Raw genomic sequence first — 25,220 nt, forward strand, 5'->3', positions numbered from 1 at the left:
TCCCTAATACCCTTCGGGAGTCTAATTAGGTGGGTGGAACCATCCAATTTGTTTTAAAACGATCAATTTACCAATCCGCAACTTGCGCGACAAAAATGGCACAGTGATACATTACATTTATGACATCATTTAATTATTATATATGATTTCAAATGGCATCATATGACCCCGAGATAAATCGCTTAATTAATTTTTCAAGACTTTCCGACACCGGAACTCGTAATTTCCAAAATTTCTCAAAAAGCATAGATCTTAGCCTTCAATTTTGGAATATTTGACTTTTATTTATCTCGGAAATAAAAATAGCCGAAATGTTTACCATGATCCCTAATCCCCTCCGAGAATCAAATTGACTGGGTGGAACTATCCAATTTTCCTTTAAGAAGACAAATTACCGGTTTACAACTTACACCGATTTCATTAATTCAAACCTAGCACGGTACGAACATTTATTTCAACATATAATGATCTTATATGGTTCCAAAAGGCATTATATGATCCGAGATGTATACCCTAACATCTCATTGTTTTCGACACCGGGCTCCGAAACCTTCGAAATTTCTAAAAAAAACGTGGATATTAGCCTTCAATTTTGGAAATTTTTTACTATTTTTTGTCTGAAAATAAAAAAATTGGCAAAATGTTTACCATTGTCTCTAATACCCCCTGGGAGTCCAATTGGATGGGTGGAACCATCCAATTCGTCTTTAAACGGCCAATTTACTGGATTACAAATTGCATCGATTTCATTAAATCAAGCCTACCACGAACATTTATGACAACATATAATTATCATATATGCATCCAAACGACATTATATGACACCGAGATGTATCTCCTAAAATTTCAAGGCTTTTAGACACCGGGTCCAGAAACCTCCAAAAAATTCTCAAAAAGCGTGGATGTTAAGCCTTTAATTTTGGAATTTTTTGATTTTTTTCACCTGCAAATAAAATTGCCTAAATGTTTACCATGGTCCCTAATACCCTGTGGGAGTCCAATTGGGTGGGTGGATTCATCCAATCCGTCTTTAAACGGTCAATTTACTTGTTTACAACTTGCGCCGATTTCATTAAATCAAGCCTACCACGAACATTTATGACAACATATAATGATCATATATGGTTTCAAAAGTCATTATATGACCCGAGATTTATCCCCTAAAATTTCAAGGCTTTTCGTTACTGGACCTCGAAACCTTCAAATTTCTGAAAAAGCGTGGATCTTAGCTTTTAATTTTTGAATTTTTTCACTTTTTTCGTCCGGAAATAAAAATCGCCGAAATGTTTATCATGGTCCCCTCAGGGGGTGGGTGGAACCATCCAATTTACTGGTTTAATACTTGCACCGATTTCATAAAACCAAGCGTACCACGAACATTTATGACAACATATAATGATCATATATGGTTCCAAACTGAATTATATGACCCCGAGATGTATCCCCTAAAATTTCTCAAAAAGCGTGGATATTAGCATTTAATTTTCGTTTTTAGTTGGTGGTAAAATAATACTCCCTCCGTGTTTTATTAAATGTTACAATTTCCATTCCCGGTCATGTTTTTTAAGTGTTACACTTCCTTTTTTTGGCAAAAAGTTACATTAAAATATAATATCTCTCTCATCTCATGGTCCCACCCAATCTCACTACTATTTTTATTATTATATTTTTCCTCTCACATTCATTCCATTTCAATAAACTATCAATCCCACTATCGTTGTTTTACAATTTTTTTAATACTCCAACTACCCCACTAAAATTTTATTTTATTTAACTCAATTAAATTGCCTAAAAATATGTGCCGGTCAAACTGTAACATTTAAAAAAAAACACGGAGGGAGTATAAATATTTAGGTTTGTAGCAAAAGTCAAAAGTAGTACTCCCTCCGTTTTTTTTTTATATGCATCACTTGGGAATGCACATAGTTTTAGGAGATAAATATAATATTGTGAGTGGGTGAATAAATTATTATAATAAAAGTATGATGGGGACCATGAAAGAGAAAGTATGTGAGAGAGAATAGATATTTTATTATTTAAGTGGGGATATAGAAGAGAGAGAAATGATAAAATAATTTGAGTGGGGTTTAAAGTAAGAGAGAGAAATAATAAAATATAGTATAACTTTACCAAATATAGAAGTGATGCATATAAAAAAAACACCCATAAAAGGAAAGTGATGCATATAAAAAAAAAACGGAGGGAGTAGATTTTAGTGGTAAGAACAGTCAAATTTTCCTTAAAAAACCAATGTTGGGATAAATCAAACAAATATCAGGAGTATTATAAAATCCAATTGATTGATCAGCCCTAACAATTCCCTGTCAAAAATTAAAACCCAATTGATGATTAGGAGTGCAAATTATTTTAATTTTCAATATAAATTAAGGTTGTATGACAAGATTTATATGTTCAATTGGAATGAGTCAAACAAACCCTTGTTGTTAAAGAGCTTTAATTTCTAATGGCTATTCATGTATACTACTTTCTCTTTTTGCAGTTGTAACTAAAACTCTCGTGTACGAATTATAATCATCTCGAGTTTTAGATGAAAATGGCAAAGAGAGATTGCACAAGGAATGAGTACAGATCTGAGAATTGTCAATACAATATAAGTCAAGGAAAATAGGGCTAATGGCTTGTTAAGCTTAAATACAATTACAAAAGAAATCAAGCAATGAAATAGTATCACACTATCACAAAATAAAAAGAAGCCATTGGCAACAAAAACTCAGAACTTTGATCAACATTCTTGCAAATTCCTACAATGTCACAAAATACAGCTTAATTGGTGAATTTAAGTCAGTTTTCCTACAACTGGAAGTTGAGGTTACAACCAACTTTGACAAAATATCTTTTTAAACATTTCTTCATAGTTACTTTAAAAAACTACTGGCACAAACTTGTTGTCATTCATACTGCTCCTCTTCTTCCTCATCTTCATATTCATCCTCCTCAGCTGTTGCATCCTGATACTGCTGATACTCTGCAACCAAATCATTCATGTTGCTCTCGGCTTCAGTGAACTCCATTTCGTCCATCCCTTCTCCGGTGTACCAATGCAAGAAAGCCTTCCTCCTAAACATAGCAGTGAACTGCTCACTCACCCTCCTGAACATCTCCTGGATTGATGTCGAGTTACCAATAAATGTCGATGCCATCTTCAAACCGGTGGGTGGGATGTCACAGACAGTGGACTTGACGTTGCTGGGAATCCACTCAACAAAGTAGGAAGAGTTCTTGTTTTGCACGTTAAGCATCTGCTCATCAACCTCCTTTGTGCTCATCTTTCCTCTGAACATTGCAGAGGCTGTCAAGTAACGACCGTGACGTGGGTCTGCTGCACACATCATGTTCTTCGAATCCCACATTTGCTGGGTTAGCTCAGGAACTGTCAAGGAGCGGTACTGCTGCGACCCACGAGATGTGAGGGGAGCAAAACCAACCATGAAGAAATGAAGCCTGGGGAATGGAATTAGATTGACTGCAAGTTTCCTGAGGTCAGAGTTCAATTGACCAGGGAACCTCAGACAGCATGTTACTCCAGACATGGTTGCTGATATCAAATGATTCAAATCACCAACTGTACAATTCAAACAACCCCAGATCAGAACTCAGTATAACTGTATAATTGCCAGATAAACATCTTGCCAATAAAAACCAAAACCCCAGATTAAAACTCAAAATTTTAATAGCCAAACAAAATGATGAACTTCTTGCAATTAAACCAAAACCCAGATCTTAATTGTTTTCAAATCACAAAACTATACTACTCCACAAAAACCAATTTGAACAGAACACCAGCTTCAGAGAATCTACACAGCAAGCTTAAGCAATAAAATTTTGTTAATTTTTTGCTATCATACTCAAATATAGCTTTCAAATTCACATGAAATTAAAGAGCTCAAAAATAAGGATCCCAAAAATCACACTGAACATCCAAACATACACAGATTTATGCAATTGTAACATTCAAACACCATAGTATATAAATCGAATACAGTAAATAAAGCAAGAGAGGGTAGCAAAAACATACAGCTAGGAGTAGTGAGCTTCAAAGTCCTGAAGCAGATATCATACAAAGCTTCATTATCAAGAACCATACACTCATCTGCATTCTCAACAAGCTGATGAACAGACAAAGTAGCATTGTAAGGCTCAACCACAGTGTCAGACACCTTTGGTGATGGAAAAACTGAGAAAGTCATCATCATTCGATCTGGGTATTCTTCCCTAATCTTCGAAATCAACAAAGTTCCCATCCCAGATCCAGTACCTCCTCCCAATGAATGACAAACTTGAAACCCTGCAATTCAATTTCATTTCACATCCCACACTCAGATCCAACACCAAAAACAACAACACATATAATAATTTACTTAAAAAAAATGAAAGAAATTGATTTTTTTCAGTGAGGCATTTCGTCGAATACCTTGTAAGCAGTCACAATTCTCAGCTTCTTTGCGAACAACATCAAGAACAGAATCAATCAACTCAGCACCTTCAGTGTAATGACCCTTAGCCCAGTTATTCCCAGCACCAGACTGACCAAACACAAAGTTATCGGGCCGGAAAATCTGACCATACGGGCCGGATCTGATGCTATCCATGGTACCGGGCTCAAGATCCATAAGAACGGCCCGAGGAACGAACCTCCCACAACCCGCTTCGTTGTAGTAGACATTGATACGCTCCAGTTGAAGGTCACTGTCACCATGGTATTTTCCGGTGGTGTCGACGCCATGTTCAGCGCAAACAACTTCCCAGAACTTAGAACCGATTTGGTTACCACATTGACCCCCTTGAATATGAAGGATTTCACGCATTTTCGGTCGATTAAATTGAAATTTTCTCTGTTAAAGAGGAGAGAGAAAATCAATTTTAGGGGGATTTTGAGGAGAGAGAAAATGGAAAAGGGGTGGATTCAAAAATGGAGGAAGAGAGTTTTATAGAGAGAGAGAAGGAAAGAGGGAAAACGGCTACTTTTTTACTGGGAGTAAAATTAGGGTTTTGAATTTGAATTGAAAGGGTGCATCAAAATTGAGGATATTTTGGGTAACGGATTAAAAGCAACGGCTAGGATTTATTTGGGTTTTCTAGTAAAATAAATAAATTGATTAATAAATAAATAAAATTAGATATTTTTGGTTTTTGAATTTGAATGCTTTTGGTGAAGACAGCTGGTTATTTGCATGCAAGGTATGATGCGACGGCGTTTCTATCACACTGTCTAGCTTCCTTAAATTAGAGTTTTTAAAGCAAGTGGATTTATTTTATTTTATTCCGTATATTTTTAAAAAAATTTGGAGTGTTGTGTATAAAAAAAAAATACTTTTGGAGTGTTTGGTTAGAAGGTTTCAAGGAAAGAAAAGGGAATGGAAATATCTCAAATAGCTAGAGTGTGGGCTACATTTAGGGGCCGTTTGGTTCACCCGGGGTAAACGGAATGGAATGAACAAAGGGACTGGAAGAGAATGGAATGAAAATACCCAATATTCTCTATGTTGTTTGTTTTCAAAACCAAGGGAAACAATCCCATCATCCCACCACCACACAACCACCCCACAACCACCTAATTCATTCACTATCCACCTTTTCTAGCCACCCTCTGTCCACCAAACCACCAGTCGCCGGTCGCCTCACCTTCGCCGCCCTCCGCAGCACCTTCGCCGCCGGTCACCTCACCTTCGCCGCTCTCCGCAGCACCTTCGCCGCCCTTCTCCGGTCACGCGCAAGGATCTCTTCCCCAAAAATCAACCCAGAAAAAGCCCTAGTAACATCCCAAACCCCTAGAAATCCCTCCCTCTCCCCGAAAAACCACCGTCCGACCCTCCCCCACCCTCGAAAGGGTCTGACGGTGGTTTTTCGGGGAGAGGGAGGGAATTCTAAGGGTTTGGGATGTTTTTGCGTGAGGAGAAGAGAGTTTTACGGGGAGGGGGAGAGGCGGGGAGGGTCGTCGGAGATGCGGCGAGTCGTGGGTAGTGCGGTGGTTGGGTTTCTCGGCGGTGTGTGGGGGTAGGAAGGTGGCGGTGTGGTGGTGGCTAGGGAATGGAATGGAAAAGTCTAGGGGGGGGGGGGTGGGGAATGAACTTAAAGGGATTTGGGGTAATGAAGAGGGGAAACGGAATGAAAGAAAGTGCAAAACAAACATCAACAAAGGGAATCGGGTCAGTTGATTCTCATTCCCTTTCCTGATTACCCCCAACCAAACGGCCCCTTATTGGTATGGTGTTAACATCTATAAAAACACCTCATATCGAAATACGAATGTTTAAATACCTACTTATCAAGCTAATAAACATAATATAATGATAAAGATTGCACCTTCTAATCTTTTACTATTAAAAGTATAATTTTCGTTATATTTTTTAAAAATGAGAATCACTTACCCTTTTGCACTCACTTTTCAAAATGATTTTCATTAATATAAACTTAACCAAAAACCTTATTACTCCCTCCGTTTTTAAATAGTTGTTCCACCTTTTTTTTAGTCCGTTTTTAAAATAATTGCTTTATTTCAGTATTTAGAAATTTTTTACAATATTTACTCCCTGTGTCTCTAATTGTTTGCTCTATTTTCCTTTTAAGGTGTCCCCAAAAGATTGTCCCATACTATTTTTGGCATGTTTCCCTCTTGCACTATCTCTATCTCTCTCCTCATTGATATTTGTGTCAACCCACGTGCACCATTTTTTGCCCAAAGCCTTAATAAAGTAGATTTATAGTTTGGGGCAAACAATTGGGGACAGAGGGAATAATTTATTTCTCTTAACTAGTGGACCCAGCCTATATTCGACCATTTTAAAATATGAAACTTATTACACCTCAAAATAAAGGAAATAGAAAAGGCCCTTAGTACTTAAGTTGGATGAGTCATGAGTAGCTAAGTCATTAGATTTGATTTCAAGCCATAGGTTATTTAATATTTGTCCATTCAATATCAGTTCAAATATAAGTAAAGCATTAAATAAGAGTATAAACCAACACTTTGTACTTCATATTATTTAAATGCCTCGAAAGTCTTTTTTTTTTTTTTTTTTTTTTTTGGAGGAATCATGCCTTCAAGGATCTTTTATGGGTTGTAGCTTCTAATTTTATTCTCTCATAAACAATTCATTTCAACTCTATTAAATTCAGTTTAGCTCCAATTAGTTCAGTCCTTCAACAGTTCAGTTCAGCTCAATAAATCAGAACAGATCCTTACTCCATTACGTACAAAATTATCGTCTATACTACTTCTATTTCAAAATAATTACAACGATTACATATTTTGGTTTCGAATTTCACTAAATTAGTAGGTGCTTACTGAATGCTCATGATTTAATGTAAAAAAACATATTTAAATCAATTTTTCCAGTTCAAAAACTACTCTGTAATAACATCTACTATGACATTGTACCATGTTCATACAAGTTTTTTTTTTTTTTCCCCCTAATGAATCCTACCTGCACCGATGTACTCTGTAATAACTAATGAAGTAACATACTATCTGAGAAGATTTTTTTTTTTTTTTTTTTACATGACTTTTATGAGAAGATTTAATGATCAAGTATACCCTTATACATTATTCGAATGATCTAATATTATTCCAAAATGTCCCTATCCTACAAACATTTAATTTAACGTAAATGTGGTCTCGTAGGTAGGAACAAGGCTACTTGAAAACAACAGGCTTTAGTGAAGACTTGGTAGTTACACTAAGATGGGATCCATCACCTTTCCTTTCCTCTTTATGGTGTTCACTGGTAAATTAGTTGTCAAATATCTTTGAATAACCCATTCCCATGTGCTGTCAAACTTTGTGACATCTATCAATTCTTATTTTATTTTATAATTTAGAATATGCTCTCAAATAAATCCGAGTAGTGAAAACAACCCAAAACCTGTTCTCATCACAATTCTTTCATTTTTGTTTTGTTTTTAAAAAAAAATCGATAATGCTCTCGTGTACTGTACTAAAAACCTCACAATTAAATAAATAGACTTATTAACAAAACAAAAATTAATTAATCCAAAATAGTCAAATAATATGACAACAAATAAAGAGTGTATATCGCAAGAAAGCACATGCAATTGGATAAGCCTAATAAAATACCCACAAGGCCACGGTCAAATGTATAAGTGTAGGCTAATACCCACAAACCACAATAAATCGAGTGTACCTAAAAGCATATACTTTCAAATAATGTGACAACAATTCGAAAATAGATTTTTATTCCGAAAAAAAAAAAATACTTCTATCGAATTATTGCCGCATTATATGAGAGCATGTGCTCTCAAATGCACCTTATTAACAACAGTTAATCCATTTGCATTTAAATAAGATAAATGAACTTCCATTCTTTCTCTTTAGGATCGTTGCTTGCATTAAATTAAAAGCATGTACTCACTGGTGACTGGTACACCTAATAAGTCCCCTTCAACAAATTATTAGGTAGGTGGACCTAAAGACATTTGCTCTTAAGATAATGTGACATTAATCCAACATTAATCCAAAAATGGATTTTAAGAATATATTCTCTAGAACTGTTGCCACATCACTTACAAACATATGCTTCATGTAACACCTAATACTTTTTAGCAACAAAATGTCAAATACTAAAACTATGTCCAAATCACAATTGCACTCGAACATACGATGACACTAACAATCACACTCAGGGTATTAAATTTATCATCACTTAACACACAGTTGTATAAGCCATGACGCGATTAATCACTAGTTTTTTTTTTTTTTTTTTTTTTTTTTTTTTCCAACTATGATACAATCATTAGCAGTTTTAGAAATTCCAAAAGTAACAACAATACATGCAAAAACCACCAACACAGTGTTACCTGATCTGCAGTGTACTGAACTGCTAACACACCAATCAGCCAAAATCAGTACTTAAATCAAATTTCTGCATCCATTACCATACTGTTTAATATATACAAACTGAATACACACAGGTAAATATAATTAGATGAAAAAATAAGTTGCAACTTGCACGAATGAGATAACAAGTGCTGGACATCAAGAGGCCTCTCCACAAAAAAGTGCAGGATTTCAGTTGTCTACACCTAGCAAAATATACATAAATAATCATACTGCAAAATAACTGTTAGGGTTAGCATCACCAAACACTGAGGACAAATTGTGAGTACTGTCAACAAGCAAAAGCTCAGCTATCTAATGAATCTAGGGGAGTTAACAGAGTCTTTACAAAAAATCAGGCTCGGATATCCTCTCTTCCCCCCGACCCAAAAAAATAAAACAAAACAAAAACTTATTATTATGCTTCAATAAAACAATAATTTGACCACTAGAACAGCCTTGCTATAACACCACCACCTTAGCAGCAGAACAGCACTGCACACCTACATGAATATTGTGACCCTACCCAGTAATTATGTCTACTTAACAGGTATTTTATCCCAACAACAAAAGAAGGGGAAAAAAACCTCCCCAACAAAGTAGTTTGTGTTCAATGGCTAATGAGTAGTGCTAACCACACTCTCAACTGGATACGGAAGTATTGCCTACAATTCTACAAAAACATACAAGTATTACTTTCTATAGAAATGAACACATAAAGAAATTTCTGTTAGCCTAACAATCCACACGTTATGTTGGGAAAGAGTTCAGGAACATCAGGGGTCCAAATGCTTGAATACCATATAAAATCCACTTTCTACAGTGAGAAGTCAAGTCTTGAACTAGACTCTTAGGAGTAAGCAAATTCAGACTCAGAGAATATGTCTATGAGCGCTTGTAGTTCACTCACTAAGCAATCGTTCAAAAGGCCATGAGAAATCTAGGAAGAATCAGGGAGATATTTATGGAATTCTACCCCATATAAGGAATGAATGCTTTCGAAAGCAAGAAGCCAAGAATCACCATAGTACAAAATGAATTTCAGGACAAGCAATGTCAAGGAGTAACAGTCGAAAGAAAGTTTCAGCTTATTTAATTATTTCTAGTTGAGCATCAGAACAGAGGTCCATAAACATCAAACAGTAGCATATAAGTTCAAAGGCAATTCTAACTTCTGATAAATTTTCACACAAGAAGTCTTCGGTAATCAAACTAGTAAGGACAGACACTAAAATAAAATCATTTATAGCTTAGCAATATGCAATTATATCAATCAATAGCCGTGAACCAAACACCCTAAATGAAATAGGCTGTTCAATCAAAAGGAACTCTTCCATGGTCACATACGGTAGTAGACCTAGAGAACAACCAGCGAATAACAGCATAACTTGTCTTCAGAAAAATTAAATCTGTCATACACAGTTTTTGGCAATTTAAAACAAAAACCATTTGAAGCACACATACCTTCAGTGTTTCGACAGGTAACGAGGATACAATACATGACACACCCCAAGGTGATGCCTCATAGGATTCTCTTAACGCACCAAGGGACAAAAGGGGATGGCAAAGCTGCATCTGCATCCTTAGGTACTTCAAACCAGACAAGAGATTCACAAATCTTTAACAGAACGAAACACCATCCTGCACCAGATTGTCTAGCCTAGTGTTTGAAAAATTACAATCAGCCTTTGATATAGCAACACTGGGGAGACAAGGAGCTGGAAGGTAACATTAAAAATTTCTAAACACCATTTATACAAAACAAGTTATACTATGAGCTTATGGAGACTAGTACTTTCTCTCAAGCATACTTATTGCATCAATTTATTGCCAAGTTCACTGTACAAAAATCTTTAACTTTCATAAGAATTCCACACGGAAAAGTACAAATGTCATAATCCTATATTCCCTCCTGTTTTCTCTTTCATTTATATGTCTACTGACCACATCAGCTTTACAAGCTTACATTTTAGTTTTCCTTGTGATTATTTAAATAAGAAATTGGCAACTAAACCCTAAATTGACCTAAACTCCATTTAAAGGATGAACTAATATCTAAAACTTACAGTACCAGCTAGGAGCTAAGTTCATATATTAACCCAAAAGTCCATTCCATAGAGTAAGACATTAAATTTGGAGATCATAACCAAGTAACAAATTTCACTGATTCATTCAGACAACATTGAATGTGTGATAAGCCTCGCGTGTTTGGTCTATGGTCAGTATCACCTATTCACCTCCAGTACTTTTTTACTGGAGATACACAAGGGGACTTAAGGGACTCTTCTCTCAAGGATGGGTTTGACCTTTGCATACATGAAAGCACTATAGCAAGGGAAAACATTGCATTTACATGAATTAATCAACTACTAAAAATTCTCTGCATTCCTATACATATATATTCACATTTTTGCTCGTAGTACTAAATAAAATTCACAATTCTAAAAAAAACTTTATAATTAACATATTTCTTCCTTTCCTCTTCCATCCCATCAATACTTTCTCTATACCCATACTCTATTTTACTCACTATACAGTAAACAGCATACACTGTTCTTGGCCTTTGTTATTTCATCAAAAAATACAAGTTTTGGGAAAACAATTCAGGAAAAAAACCAACTTATATACCTACATTAAAACAAAGGCAGTCTTCACAACAAAAATAACTGAAGCTAATTCCTTATAAGTTTTTAAAATAAGATCTTATAAATAAAATTCTACTTTCTATCATAAGAACAAAGTCTAATGTGTTGATTGAGGAGCAGAGAGAAGATTAAACAAGACCACATGGTCAAGAGAGCTCTCATCCATTTGTTATCCATATATATACGCACGGGCATACCTCTGAAGACCTGGGTATTCTAGATATTGGTAACATTCAATACGGGAACATTTCTAGGAATAAAGATAACTACACAAATCAGAATTGATACAAGCTTTACTAGGGATTTCCAAACAAATGTAGATGGTCCAGTCAATAAATATTTAGATAATTTATAGAGTTTAAAAGAAAAAAAAAAAAATACCCAATATAAATCCACTTTGAGAAGACATATATAGAGAGCATTTGACATATTGTTCAATTATATGTACTCCATATCTCACCACCCACCACCAAAAATTCAAAACTAACAGATATAATAATCCTCAGTAGTATTTTGCCGAAATGAAAAGCTATGAACTCCTATACACAAAAGGCATCCTAGCTTCTAGAAATTGGAGCACCTCAAGCACTTTACAAATAGAGCTTCAGCACAGCAACAGGAATAACAAAAGCTAACACAATCGTAACCATTTGAAGGTCAGCAGAAACAGTCTCTATTGTGAACTACTTGCAGCTTTGGCAGTAAAATTGTAGATTCAATAATTAAATTAAAAATATAAATTAAAAAAAGCCAAGAAAACAATTATTTCAGGACATATAACTGATGAGCCTTGATGCAATTGACCAAGAAAATATCCCCTACATCTATCCTTTACTCCAAAAAGTGCAGATAAAAAACATAAAATATACACAACCAACTCAATTATGCCAAAACCTTCATTGTGCAGTTTCTGTGCAAGTTCAAAAACCTATTCTATTCAGGCTATAATCTCAAAGCAGCTTTTGACGCATCCATAAGTAATTTTCATACATGTGAAGAATTTCCAGATGTCTGTTGTTCTCCATCAGTTTCATAACTGGCATAAACCCAAATTACAGCCGACTATAAGTGGCATATCATCAATTGATTTTACTAGTCATTAACTCTCTTTACTTCTTTTCCCAAGTCCTTCAGAAACAAATAACCTGATCTCACAACATGCTATGTCAGGATATCTTCGCGTGTTTTTGCTGTCAAACACTTGTTATTTTTTAGCTTTCCCTAAGCATAAAAAACACAGAATGCTTACACTACAACTCAAACTGCCTAAAAACACCAGAAATATCAAAACATGTACCTATCAGGGGCCTCAAGAATCTACAGAGCCTGCTTCAGCTGGGTACAGTACAAACCTAATGCGAAACTTTGGAAGAAAAATGAAGTATCTACAGTGGGAATATTTAATCGACCAAAAAGGGCTCATGCTCTTGCAAAAGAAAGACAGACCTTAACTGAGATTGAACTCTGAAGTTACATAACACAAATGAACACCTCAAATCTCCACAAATCAAGAAAAAGATGAGCCAACCATATCAACTACACTAAATCTTCACTAAACTATGGTTCTTTAGTTGAGTTCAGTACAAGAGAAAACACTTAACTTCTATACAGCCAATCCAAAACTTCCTCTGTTCGTATTATTTATCTTCCTATTTATTGTGGCAACATAAACCAAGAAAAAAAAGTGGGTCACTTTTTTGAATTTTTAATTAAGAAAGAGAAGGTTGTTTAAAGACCTAAATTTTATAAACCAGTAAGTGGACCGATGTGATGGGGCACAAGGGTTAATAAAAAAAATTTATGAGAGAGAATTTTAAACGAATATAGCAAAGTAGGAATATCAATAACAAACACACCTAGACAAAAAGTGGGAAAATTAAAATTTAGGGAAAAAAAAAATAACAAATGGGGTATTCTCAAGACATTACAACTAAGATTCCATAGTAAACATGTTAAAAATAGACCCCCACACTAATTAAGAGCCCTTCGTATGACCACTTTTTTTAGTGTTCCACCCAATAACAATCATATTTGATGAAATTACGAGTCAGATGCCGAAAATACTGAACTCGAATTTTTAGAGCAGTATCTGAAAATCTTAAGTAAAGCTACCTAAAATTCAGACATTCCAACAAAATTACAGGGTAAACGAAGATTAGCTATAAATCTTAGATAAAACTATAAAAGTCATAAAACAGCAGAAAACAATGTGTAAAATAAAATAAGCAGAAATTTTCCCATAAAAACCTTTGATTTGGACATGATCTTACCACACTCTAAAGACGACTGCAAGGTAAACCACTCTGCTTTTCAGCCTTTCCTTGTCAGCATCGCCGAAAAAGACGGATTCAGTGGACATTATCTATGGTTGGAAAAAATTCAGCCAGAAAGAATAAATCAACTTAAGCACTGGCCTCATAAAAAGTAAAATGCCACAATGGGATTATAAAACCTATAATGTGAAATGGAAAATTCAAACTGAAATGAAAGAGATTTCTGTATTGACAAAAATAAGGCCTCCTACCAGAAATTAACAGACTGAAAAATAAAATAGTATCCTAACTATATATAAACAGGTTTCATAAAGTGAAACCTTAATCAAAACTGAAAGCACTCACACCTCACATCTAAATTTCATTTAAGCAACTAAATATATTACATGTTCCATCCTAATCAGCATACGCCATTTGTATATGCACCACTTCTAATTTTCTATATCCTAAGCTGGTACAACAAAAGGAGTCAACTACTTTGTGGAATGTCCACTGTTCCTGAATACACACATGCAAATCAGATGAGGGAAGAAGCAAAGTAAGATTTTAGGTTTGTATCAAGTTCCCACCAAAGAACTTTTGGGATTTACTCATATTATGCAGGAAGCAACAACAGAAGATAACATTCCTTTTAAAAACAGGGAGAATCCCACTTTGTCTTGTCTAATCAAAAGTATGAGCCAATGTAGCAGCGATCTCAGTTTTAGTGCATTCAATCCCATAGCAGTTTCTTGGTTTCTCCTATCACCAGTATTTCACTGCAGATACACTCACTGTAATTGCTCACTTGCAAAGCCAGATACCACCCAATCTTTGACTTGGATATTTTATACATGATATTTTCTGATATTTCCCAGCTCACAAAACAACTCCATAACTTTATAATCACGCACTATAAGTGTCCAACCCTATCATGTCCCCTATATCATCATACAATCAAATAGTAAGTTTATATCTTCAGGCTCTGTATAACAAAAAGAAGTTTCCAGCTTAATTTTAGTAAACAAAATAAAAAAAATTACAAATAAGCAAATGAATCTCCTACAGTCCTACCAAAAAAAAAAAAAAAAAAAGAACCTGCTTACTGTCACAATTTCACAACACCTCATATATTTAACTCTCCAAGCTTTCATACAACAAAATACATAGTCCTAGTATATTTCATAAAAGTAATAAATCTCCAACTAAAAGATAAGAAACCAATTCCATTTAATAACTATTTGTCTTTTTCCCAGAGTCACACTTGCTCTGCAGTTTGCACTTTGTTCTCCAATCTTCACAGTCCTTGATAAAACCCAAAATTAAGAATAAAAATTATTAAAAAAAAAAAAAAAAAAAAAACATACTTCCTCCGTTCCCTTAGTATTGGGACATGGGGAGAGGACACGGGTTTTAGAAAGAGGAGAGAGATAGAGAAAAAAAAAGGGGGGGGGGGGGTCCATGTGATGAGGGGAGAGAAAGAGACAACATATGCAAATAAGGAAATGTTGCAATATTTGTGAAACTTCCTAAAATGGTAGTTGTTGCAATATTTATGGAACAAGAGGAAGTAGTATTTAGCTTCACTGAAGGAAATGAATACATAATTACCCAATACAAAGGAATAGAATGGTGTAGAGACCATATTCTAAAAACTAAAAAAATAAAAATCCATCCTCATCAGCCAAGCTATAGGAAATGACACAACCCATAAATAACTATCGCATCTACGAAGATCAAAAGCCTTCCTTTAGAGGGACGACCCAATCATTTTACTCACCCTTTGGTCAAGGAAAAGCGAATTAGCTGCTTCCAACCTTCAATTTTATCTCTTATCTATTCCTCAACATTTTCATCACTCAATCCAATTCCAAAGTTATAATCAAAATTTTACCACCATTTTCTTATCCTTTCATTGAACACCAACCACACTCTAAACTACACCAACATGTTACCCTTAATAATCAAGTGAAACCATACAGTGGAAAAAATAGAGGTGACTACTCGGGATTTGAATAATTATCCAGACTGCACCTTTTATACAATATTTTTTACATATGTATTTCAACCTGACCAAAAGAATATTTCTTAGAAAATAACTAGTTAAAATAATTTGGCTTTCTCAAAGTTCAGAAAATCACTCTACATAACAATGCAGAAATGCAAGCTAAAATTATTAATTTGTCATATCAATGCAGACATAATATTCTGACTTTCTGAGCTTATTGAAGCACAATTTGTCAGTGAACAAATAAATAAAAACCTTGACTTTTATATGTATTCTGCAGTTAAACTTTGCACGCTCTACAATTTTCATCTCCCAACAGATTTTGAGTGTGTGTCATTAATGGACGCAGAGTGAGCAAAAACCCAATCTCAGTTAAATGACAAAGATCTCCTGATGCAAGTACATTTGCTAAAAACTCCCTAGGAAATGTAAGCAACCAAAAAGAAAGAAAGAAAGAAAATTATTTAAAAATCTACAAAGTGTCAAAGTGATGAGAAACTTGTGGCCAAAGAAATGTTGAAGACAGCAGTGTAGCAAGATGATAGGAAAGTTTAGCCAAAGAAGATAGGGCTCAAAAGAATGGAAATCAAAATTTAAGATTGAATACAAATCAAAAAAAGAAGACAATAGGTCAAACGGTACACAATGCTCATGCTGACAATGGATGCCCAAACAGGAGCTCATAAAGAATTGTTTGAGTAATTTTTTTATGAAAAACTTCAAAAATCAGAGAATAAATACCACATAAAATCAAGACTTGACATTTAAAAGCTCCCATTGTAAAAATCCTCATGATTCAACTAATTTTTCAAAAACCCACAGCTTAAAAACAAAGTGAACAAGATTCAAACATAATCTTCCACATCAATATCCTGAAAGGAAATCATTGACCTTCTGTGGTAATTTGCATCCAGATTTACATAGCTTCTTCAAATAGTTACTAACCCAAAAAAAATATTATTGTCCCAAACACCATTAAACCAAATAGACAGGATCGCTAGTTCGCTACAAACATTTGAACAGCATCACAATTAATGAATCAAGAATCAGCAGCTCAGCCACCCCAAAACTTTCCCACAAACGTACTAAACTTCTTGGAATATCAGTGAACGTAGGGTGAAACCATCAAACCTCCAAAAGCTAAAACTTAAGACATAAATACTTAAGATATATATATATATATATATATATATATATATATATATATATATATATATATAAGATTCAACTGTATTTCCCTCATCCTCTCTTATCAAAAACACCACACTTTATTCCCATTTTCCAATTGCTATAGGCCACAAATTACAGTCAGAAATTTTTTAAGACAGAAAAAGAAGATGCTGTCAAAATGTCATGAACTTTTTTTTTTTGAAACCATGTCATGCACTTCACTTATAGGCAATAAAGGCAAACTGTTTTCGGGCTGAGTGGAGAATGGAGTGTACAACAGACGATAAAAATGTGGTCACACAATCTGACAATGATTACCCGTTAGGTGGTGATCGATACTTGAAAGCCTGCGGGTGAAATCATCTTACACAAATTAAACTTTTTTGAAGTGGGAGGAGATTGACAGGGCAAGGATTATATGAACAAAATTGTAGACAGAGTAAGAAGAAAACTTAAGGAGGGGATAAAAGGAGAGGAAAAAAAGAAGAAAAGAAGACTACGACGTAAGAAATAATTCACTTCCGATAACCACACTTTTCTGATAAACTAACAAACCATAATTATAGAATTAGCCACATGTCACATCATTGCACTGAAGATACACATACTTTATTAGTGAAGAGATAGCAATTACCACTTAAACAAGGGGCGAGTATACATTCACGCTAAACATATTCAATCTCCAAAATATTTAGCACAAAGTCAAACAAAGTAACTTAACTGCCACTGATACTTCAGTCCCAAAATACCATCTCCACTAACATAGCAGCAACCTGAAATGACAAAACTGGCATAAACCAACCAGCAAAAGAAAGAGATACAGAAAGCTGCATCACCTACTTCACTAAACGCAAAATACTGAAGGAACAAATTCAGTCTGTCAGCTACAAAACCACTGGATTGCTTGTCAGCCAAAACAATCATCAAGCCTTTAACGCTTATTTCCTCGACCATGAAAACTGAAATTCTTTGGCCTGCCTGCATCTCTTCCTTCAATTGAACCTTGATCTTTTGATATCCTAAGCAACAAAGACAACCAACAAATTATGCCTTACAACAAGAACTAGAGCACCCCCCTTCTCAATTCTCAACATCCTACCCACTAAACAACCACCACCCAAACCATAAAAACAGCGACACGTAAAAGGTAGAATAATGTACAATATACAGCATATGCAGTAAAAGACAACTTCTACATAGACTTACTTCTGTTTCTTTTTATTTGACTGCTTGATGCTTAAGACCATATCCCTAGCCTTTCTCTGGTGCTCTCTTGATTGTGAATGCAAGTCCAAGCCTTCCACGGTTCCACACTCCACTTTACAAATACGGCACATGATGCTTCCAGGTTTCCACTTTCTTGGGTTATCAAAAGTATCCATCTCCTCCTGAAAAAAAAAAAAAAAAAAAAAAAAAAAAAACACCAGAAAAATCAGGCATCAAAAGAAGAATTAAACATCTGGGAAACAATCTTCTATAGTCAATATTACTGAAACAAACAAGTACTTACTGGAAAAAATCCACCATCACGTCCATAACGATTAAAACCAGAGCTGCCCCTGAATCCATGCTCTCCTACCAGAGGGTGCCCTGGCTTTTCACCTCCAAAGGATTCGCCAAAGGGTAGATGACGTGGAAAATTCCCTGCCAGAGGGGGTTCTCCCATCCGGGAATGACCCCCAGGGAGTCCAAAAGCAGTCCCTTCTCCCATATGCATATTTCGAGGACCCATATGTTCTCTTCGTAAATGATTAGGCAACATATCTGGATTACGTGGGCCACCAACCAAATGATCACTTAGCTCACCTCTTTGTACATGATTTGGTGGAATCGGAAACCTGTTCTCGTGCATTGATTTCCCAAATGGTTCAGCGGGAAAATTGTAGGGTCTGGAACCTTCAAAACGCCGTGATTCGTTTCCCACATCATCCCCAAAGGCTCCAAATGTACGAGAAGGAAAACCTGGAAAGTCCCTACCTGGACTTCTAGGCGGAAAACCATCCATTCGGGGCCGTCCAAATCCAGGACCAGGAGCTGGTCCAGGAAAATCTGGACGATGCCCAAAATCCCCTCTCCCCATGTCATCATCAGGAAACCCTGCAGTTCTGCTCCTTTCACCAGCATCATTAAGATGAAATGGAGGCAGAAATCTTGAAGGACCAGAACCAACACCAGAATCCCTTTTCAGTCCAGAATCATGATTGAGTCCATGTGGCGCCTTGTCAAAGGGCCTCGGCATTCCATCTCCACCAAACATATGAGAACCATGATCAAGTGGTCTAGATGACGGCAAATGAGTACCATATTTAGATGAAGGCCCAGCTTCAAAATGAGAAGGTCTAGGGAATTTCCTCGAATCGTCTTCAAAGTCCCTGTGAGGAAAGGGTTTCAAACGCTCCTCAGGAAACATCTTACCCCTTTCATCCATCATACCACGCTCCTCAGGAAATTTCATAGCTCCAGGCTGGATCCCAGGATGAGCAGGCCCATAAGGAGCTCGATCCATGGATCCATGAGGGAGGGAATCTGGCTTTCTACCATCAAAATATCCAGGCCTGTGAGCCTGAAACTTTTCATTTTCCATCATATATGGAGGACGCTGCTCAGCATCAGCACGTTCTCTACCCCCTACACCAACAAAAGGTTCCCCTGGAAGATTATGAGGTTGTCCAGCTTGGTAAGGTGGCATATTACCTTGATGATAACCCATATTACCAGGTCTAACAAAGGGTCCTGATGAGGCAGGGCCCAGATTTCCTCCGGATGCAATTTCATGAGGGGTAAGACCATGAGGATGCTTAGGAATAGATGTCTGGGGAATATCAGCTGCATTGAAAGGCGGTCTAGGGGGAGCTTGTCCAGGTCCTTGAGGCCTTAATTGACCAGGTTGAGAACCCAACCCAGGCTGCTGAGTAATTGAAAGTTGAGGTGTTGACTGAGGCATAGACGCAGCACCAGGTCTGTGTTGGGCAGAAGGCCCATACTGCATTGACTGCATTTGATTTCTTCCCTGGTCAACGGCAGGAAATGAATTAGTGCCATGAACTTGCGAGTTTAAATGTGAATGAGGCATATTGGAGACAGCAGCTGCTGCATCTCCTGCACTTTTGGCTGCATGCTTTAAGTCTTGTACTTCAGCCTTCTTTCGGGCATCTTTATGGGTATCAGAACCAATATTAGTTGTGTTATTACCATTTGAGAATTCTGTTGCATCCTCTGAAGCATCTCCCTTCATCCTTTGTTTGCGTTCTTGATTATCACTTCCTAATAAATTGGACCCTGTAGCAGCTAATTTACTTTCATTCTCGTTCCCATTACCATCCAGGGCATTTTCTGATTTTAATTTATTTTCAATCACCTGAACCCCTGCACCAGACTCCTTGTTAGGATCATTTTGATCACGAGGCTTCTCACCCCCCGTTGCTTTTGGAAATTGTTGAGGATGACCAGCCTTATGTTCAGAGGCAGTAGATAGCTGACTGTCTGTTCTCATAGGGTAAGCCTGATTAAGCTGTGGAGGCCTAACCTGACCAGCACCAGCAGCCTGGAGATGTGGTTGTGATCCAGCTCCTTGTGCGGTCACTGGTCTAGCTGCATAGTTTTGAGCAATATTAGGCTGAGCAATATACCCTGGTGCATAATTTTGCTGAGAATGCTGTAGCATTTGAGGGCCCTGAGCATGTAATTGAGCTGCCATAGGTGGTTGTGGCTGTGTAAATGGACCATGGCCAGGGAATGGCTGCTGTTGCCCAAACTGCTGTGGAGCAGCTTGCTGTGCAGCCTGCACACCAGGACGATGCTGAAACGGATATCCAGGCTGCTGGGAATGAGGATAAACAGGGAGCTGTTGCGATGGAGGCCCGCTTGGAGGCTGAACTTGTGCAGATGACATAGTTGGCTGTTGTTGCACTGCCACATTAGAATAAGGTTGAGAAGAATACATCTGAGGTGGTTGTGAAGGAAACTTCCCTTGTATTTGCCCAGGGTACTGAGGTTGTGGCTGGGCACCAGATGCATGCATTGGATGAGCAACTCCCACCTGTGCTTGCGGATGAGGCTGTGGCTGCGGATATGATTGGTAACCAGTTACAGCGCTCTGAGTCTGAGGCTGGGAATTGGGATTCAAAGGCTGGTTTTGTTGAGAAGGTGGGTGGGCAGGTGCCTGCATAATCTGTTGAGAATGAGCCTGTGGCTGTGTGTAGGGGTAATGCTGGGTTTGAGTTTGTGACGGTGGATAAGATTGGGCATGAGGATGAGTTTGCTGGTACTGAGGCACTGGTGTCTGCTGCTGAGTAATGGGCTGTGGCTGAGCATAAGGTTGAGCCTGGGGTAATGGCTGAGACTGGTTATATGGAAGGGTATGAGATGGAGGTGCTTGACCCTGAACCTGCATTTGAGGTTGCGCTTGACCCACTGGCTGGACTTGGGACTGAACACTGGCTGATGGTTGGAAATTTGTTTGCACAGAAGGCAGCGCAATTCGGGATGGAGCTTGGGGCTGCTGTTGTGGCTGGGTCTGCTGTTGTGGCTGGGTCTGCTGTTGTGGCTGGGTCTGCTGTTGTGGCTGGGGCTGAGCATGAGGCTGAGCCTGCTGCTGAGCTTGAAGTTGGGGTTGAGCCTGAGCTTGACCAGAAATCTGGGTCTGAGCTTGACCATATGCCTGAGGAGGATAACCTTGCGTGGGTTGCTGCGGATACTGTTGAGCTCCTTGTTGATATTGATAATAATATTGATAGTTCTGTTGGTAAGGATCATATCCAGGATACTGCTGATAATACTGCTGGTATTGCTGCTGGTACTGTTGCTGTTGCTGATACCACTGCTCAGCAGTTGGCATGGCAGCTTGTGCAGCCTGTGGTTGCCCAGCTGTACTGACTGTTTGGTTATCCTGACCAGATGCAAGCGAAGCAGAAGCTTGTGATGTCTGAGCTTGAGAAGCAGGTAAGACTGCCTGAGCTGCAGTCTGTGCTTGATCTGCTACAGCGCCTGTGGATGTGCCATCCTGAGCATTACTTGGTTGTTGGGCCTGAGACTGCACGCCCTGATTTGGTACAATTTAGAGTGAGATTTTAAATAAAAATATAAGTCAATAGGACAAAGAAAACCAGTACAAAATAGAACGGAGCAGTAAATACATTTCAACTTACAGGACAGCTTTGTGCATGCTCTTGCACTTGGCGGTGCACAATCTGAACTCCACATCTGTTGCATAGAACTGGCGACTCCCCAAATGAACATGTTGAACAATGAGATATGCAGTCAGATAGAGGACCTTGCCATGTACATCCAGTCCGATAGTAGAGGCAATGGACTTGTATTTTTCCAATTGTGTCTGCCAATGTTTTATTTGACTCCAGCAGTGGCTGTGACAAAAGAAGAAATAAATCCACAATAAAAACACTTCAGATTCTCCATACAACCAGTCAGAAACCAATTGTGATTAAGATAATAAAGGCATAACACCTTGCAATCGGCTTCAGTCACCCTGTATCCATCATAAGGACAAGCATGTGTAGTGCTGACAACATAAGTCAGGCAAGGTTTGCAGTAAAGGTGAGTGCATGGCGCTTGCAAAGCCTCATTCGGGTAGACAAGAAGGTGACACACAGGACAGAAGTATTCTCCAGCAAGTGATTGAATATTTAAAATGCAATCATTATCAAAACCCATTGACCTTAGCAAACTCTGCAACAAAACCTGGATTACCTGCTATACATTCAAATTAAATTCGAGGTCAAGCCTTAATTTATAAATGAATAACAGTAAAGCTAAATGCAAAATTCAATCCCCAAAACAAGCATGACACCACCAAATACTATAATAAGATTGTAATAAATGCATAAACTTGCAAATGTGCGAGATACGTAACTGACTTGATTCGGCAGCCCTGAAACTGAAAGTTCAGTATTCTGGGATCTTTAGCGGGCCCGTAACAACTCATATAATGGGATCATGCTATCATAGACATCACATGATGACGCCTCTACCAAAATGAACAAACAAAACAATCTGATGCATCTACAACACTTGAATATAAATAAAACTGACTAAAAAAAGTCTTCCTGGTACCACACCAAAGTTATCAATACAGATCACAATTTTTATAAACAAACCCACTAGCTAAAATTTCTTCAGTTACAGGTTATTTACCAATCCCTTTGTCCTAGAAAAGAACAAAGTTACTATTTTGAGTATCCAAAAATGAACTTCAAGGGTAATGCTTCATATATAATCCACCATGAATCCAAGCTCCCTACTCCCTCAAAATCCCATCAGCCTTCCTACTCCCTCCATACAACACCTTTCAAGGGTAACAAAAAATCCAAGCTCCCTGCCAACCTTGAGTATTCCGTTCTTTAAAACGAACCGTTCATTCGCCTCATTCTCTCTCTCTCTAAACGAGTAACATTACAAAATCAACCAAATGTGAGACTACTAAGCAAAAAAATTAAAGTGACCAACATCATTTCAATTGATAAGTCATCAACAAAGTACATTGAAGCAACACCATTCACAAACAAAATATAAAAAGAAAAATCAAATGACACTAGAAACCATTTCATGGAAGAGTAACATGCATCAACTCCATTAAAGAAGAAACTAAACAAAGCGAAATGTAAGACCACCACAGAAATCAAATTTTGAAACAAAATCAAAATTCAACAAGATTATAGTACAAAATACAAGAAAACGAGAGAGAAATCGCAAAACAGCTAAATGTAAGAAAATCTTACAGGACGAAGCCGAAAATTTCCAATAAATTCAAAAGATCAGTGTTCTTCGTCTGCTTGAAATATGAATTCGAAATCAAATTGCTCCTTAAAAAGCTCAAAAATAATTCGCAAACATAGTTAATTTGGCATAATTCACCTGTTCAGTAGAACTAGGGTTTGAGGAGAGTGAAGACAAGAGGAGAGAGAAAGGGAGAGATGAAAGGATGGTGAATTTGGGCGTTTTTTTTCGGTTAATTTCTTGTCAGCGAAAAAAAGTAAAATGATGGTGCTCTTTCCAAATGGCGAAGATGGGCGAATTGTGTATTACTTGGGCTATTGAAGCCTTTGTTTGGGCCAAATGTGAATTTTCAATTTTTCATTGATTTCTTAAGATTGTTCTACCTCCTCATTGTCCATTTGTGAATTACTAGAATTGGGATTGTGTTAATTACTTAATTATTATGATAGAGTAATTATCTTTCCTTACAAAAATAAAATTAATTAATTAATACGAAGTAAGTAATTATGTTGGGAATAACTGGGGAAAAAAATGTCGAGAATCAATGGTTTTAAAAAATTAGACTATTTCGAGTATTGTGTTTATATTTTATTGAGTTTTACATTTAGTCTTATGGTCAGCTCTAATCTATTAAACTGAGTTGAATTGAATTGTTTATGAGAGAAGGAAATTATGAGCTGAACTGAAATTAAGCCGAAGAAAACATGCCCTTAGTCTAAGTAACCTTTTAATGGTGTGTTGTGATTCTTATATGCTAGTGTCTTGAGGTGTTGTGTTGATTATAATGACAATGGTGGCTCAGAGTTGAGTTCGGTAAGACGATAGTCATCATTACTCTGTGGAATTTTTGTATCGTATAGTCGTGTACTCGCATTGGGGGCGGGAAAGACTTTGTTTGTCTTGATTGCCTTGACTATAAAACAACAATGTTAATTATTTATTGTATCGAAATTAATAGCATATCCTCATTGATTTATGTCGTTAATGTGATTTTCCATTTGTTGAATTAGTTTTTATTGGCAATAGACTTTGCAATTAGTCATTTTTCATTGTTATGAGTCCACTATTTGACGACCTACATACAGTAGTAATAAATAAAGTGGATAAGTCATACAAGGTTTTGTTTGGGCCGATTGTGAACTTTCAATTTTATATTGTTCTACCTCCTCATTTTCCATTTAAGGATTAAAAATATATTACCAATTGCAGAAAAATAAGCAATCATAGAAATGAATGGATTTGAAAATGAATACAATTAAGGTTCTTGTAACTAGATTAACGAGTATTGATTTCATGATTAGTCTAGTATATTTGATGAAGTTACACACGTAGTACAAGTAAGCTACATATAGCAAGTTGAGTTCTTATATGTTAGCACTTGGAAGGCATTATATATGTTGGTCATGGTGTCAATGGTGGTTTGGACTTGAGCTAGTCAATCGTATGGCATATTTGTGAAGTCAATAGAGTTGGCGCCCTTGTCCACATAAATACCCGCGCGTGCCTTGATTGCATAACGACGACAAGATTAATTATTGCAACAAAATTAATATCTAAGC

At 36.9% G+C, this 25,220-nt stretch overlaps 2 protein-coding genes across 4 annotated transcripts; both read right to left on the reverse strand.

Moving 5' to 3' along the window:
- Positions 1 to 2,717: 2,717 nt before the first annotated feature.
- LOC145624605 (tubulin beta-2 chain-like) lies at positions 2,718 to 4,972 on the reverse strand. The gene is made up of 3 exons (XM_081677663.1): positions 4,433 to 4,972; positions 4,037 to 4,306; positions 2,718 to 3,583 (listed from the first exon to the last, which is right to left on the reverse strand). Exons 1-3 carry the CDS (start codon positions 4,824 to 4,826, stop codon positions 2,910 to 2,912), a joined length of 1,338 nt encoding a protein of 445 aa, XP_081533789.1. The 5' UTR covers positions 4,827 to 4,972; the 3' UTR covers positions 2,718 to 2,909.
- Positions 4,973 to 7,984: 3,012 nt separating this feature from the next.
- Positions 7,985 to 23,908, reverse strand: LOC145624607 (uncharacterized). Of its 3 annotated transcripts, none has more exons than XR_014110459.1 (9): positions 23,664 to 23,908; positions 22,393 to 22,635; positions 22,077 to 22,292; positions 18,440 to 21,970; positions 18,136 to 18,317; positions 17,651 to 17,948; positions 13,770 to 13,861; positions 10,319 to 10,514; positions 7,985 to 9,054 (listed from the first exon to the last, which is right to left on the reverse strand). XR_014110459.1 is itself a non-coding variant. In XM_081677664.1 (6 exons), the coding sequence occupies exons 2-6, from the start codon at positions 22,597 to 22,599 to the stop codon at positions 17,861 to 17,863; spliced, it is 4,224 nt and encodes a 1,407-aa protein (XP_081533790.1). In that variant the 5' UTR covers positions 22,600 to 22,638; positions 23,664 to 23,908; the 3' UTR covers positions 17,660 to 17,860. The 3 variants fall into 3 exon arrangements, 1 of the variants encoding a protein (XP_081533790.1); XR_014110458.1 differs by having other exon boundaries at positions 7,985 to 9,060; XM_081677664.1 differs by lacking the exons at positions 7,985 to 9,054; positions 10,319 to 10,514; positions 13,770 to 13,861 and having other exon boundaries at positions 17,660 to 17,948; positions 22,393 to 22,638.
- Between the last annotated feature and the right edge of the window lie 1,312 nt (positions 23,909 to 25,220).

Source organism: Chenopodium album, chromosome 3 (assembly GCF_948465745.1).
Source record: "Chenopodium album chromosome 3, dcCheAlbu1.1, whole genome shotgun sequence".
NCBI lineage: Eukaryota > Viridiplantae > Streptophyta > Magnoliopsida > Caryophyllales > Amaranthaceae > Chenopodium > Chenopodium album.

Coding starts and splice junctions, on each gene's coding strand:
- LOC145624605 (XM_081677663.1), bottom strand. CDS start 4,826: ATGCGTGAAATCCTTCATATTCAAGGGGGTCAATGTGGTAACCAAATC. Junction 4,307..4,432: donor GAATTGTGACTGCTTACAAG/GTATTCGACGAA, acceptor ATTGAATTGCAG/GGTTTCAAGTTTGTCATTCA. Junction 3,584..4,036: donor GAAGCTCACTACTCCTAGCT/GTATGTTTTTGC, acceptor TGAATTGTACAG/TTGGTGATTTGAATCATTTG.
- LOC145624607 (XM_081677664.1), bottom strand. CDS start 22,599: ATGGGTTTTGATAATGATTGCATTTTAAATATTCAATCACTTGCTGGA. Junction 22,293..22,392: donor TGACTGAAGCCGATTGCAAG/GTGTTATGCCTT, acceptor CTTTTGTCACAG/CCACTGCTGGAGTCAAATAA. Junction 18,318..18,439: donor GTGATGGTGGATTTTTTCCA/GTAAGTACTTGT, acceptor TTTTTTTTTCAG/GAGGAGATGGATACTTTTGA.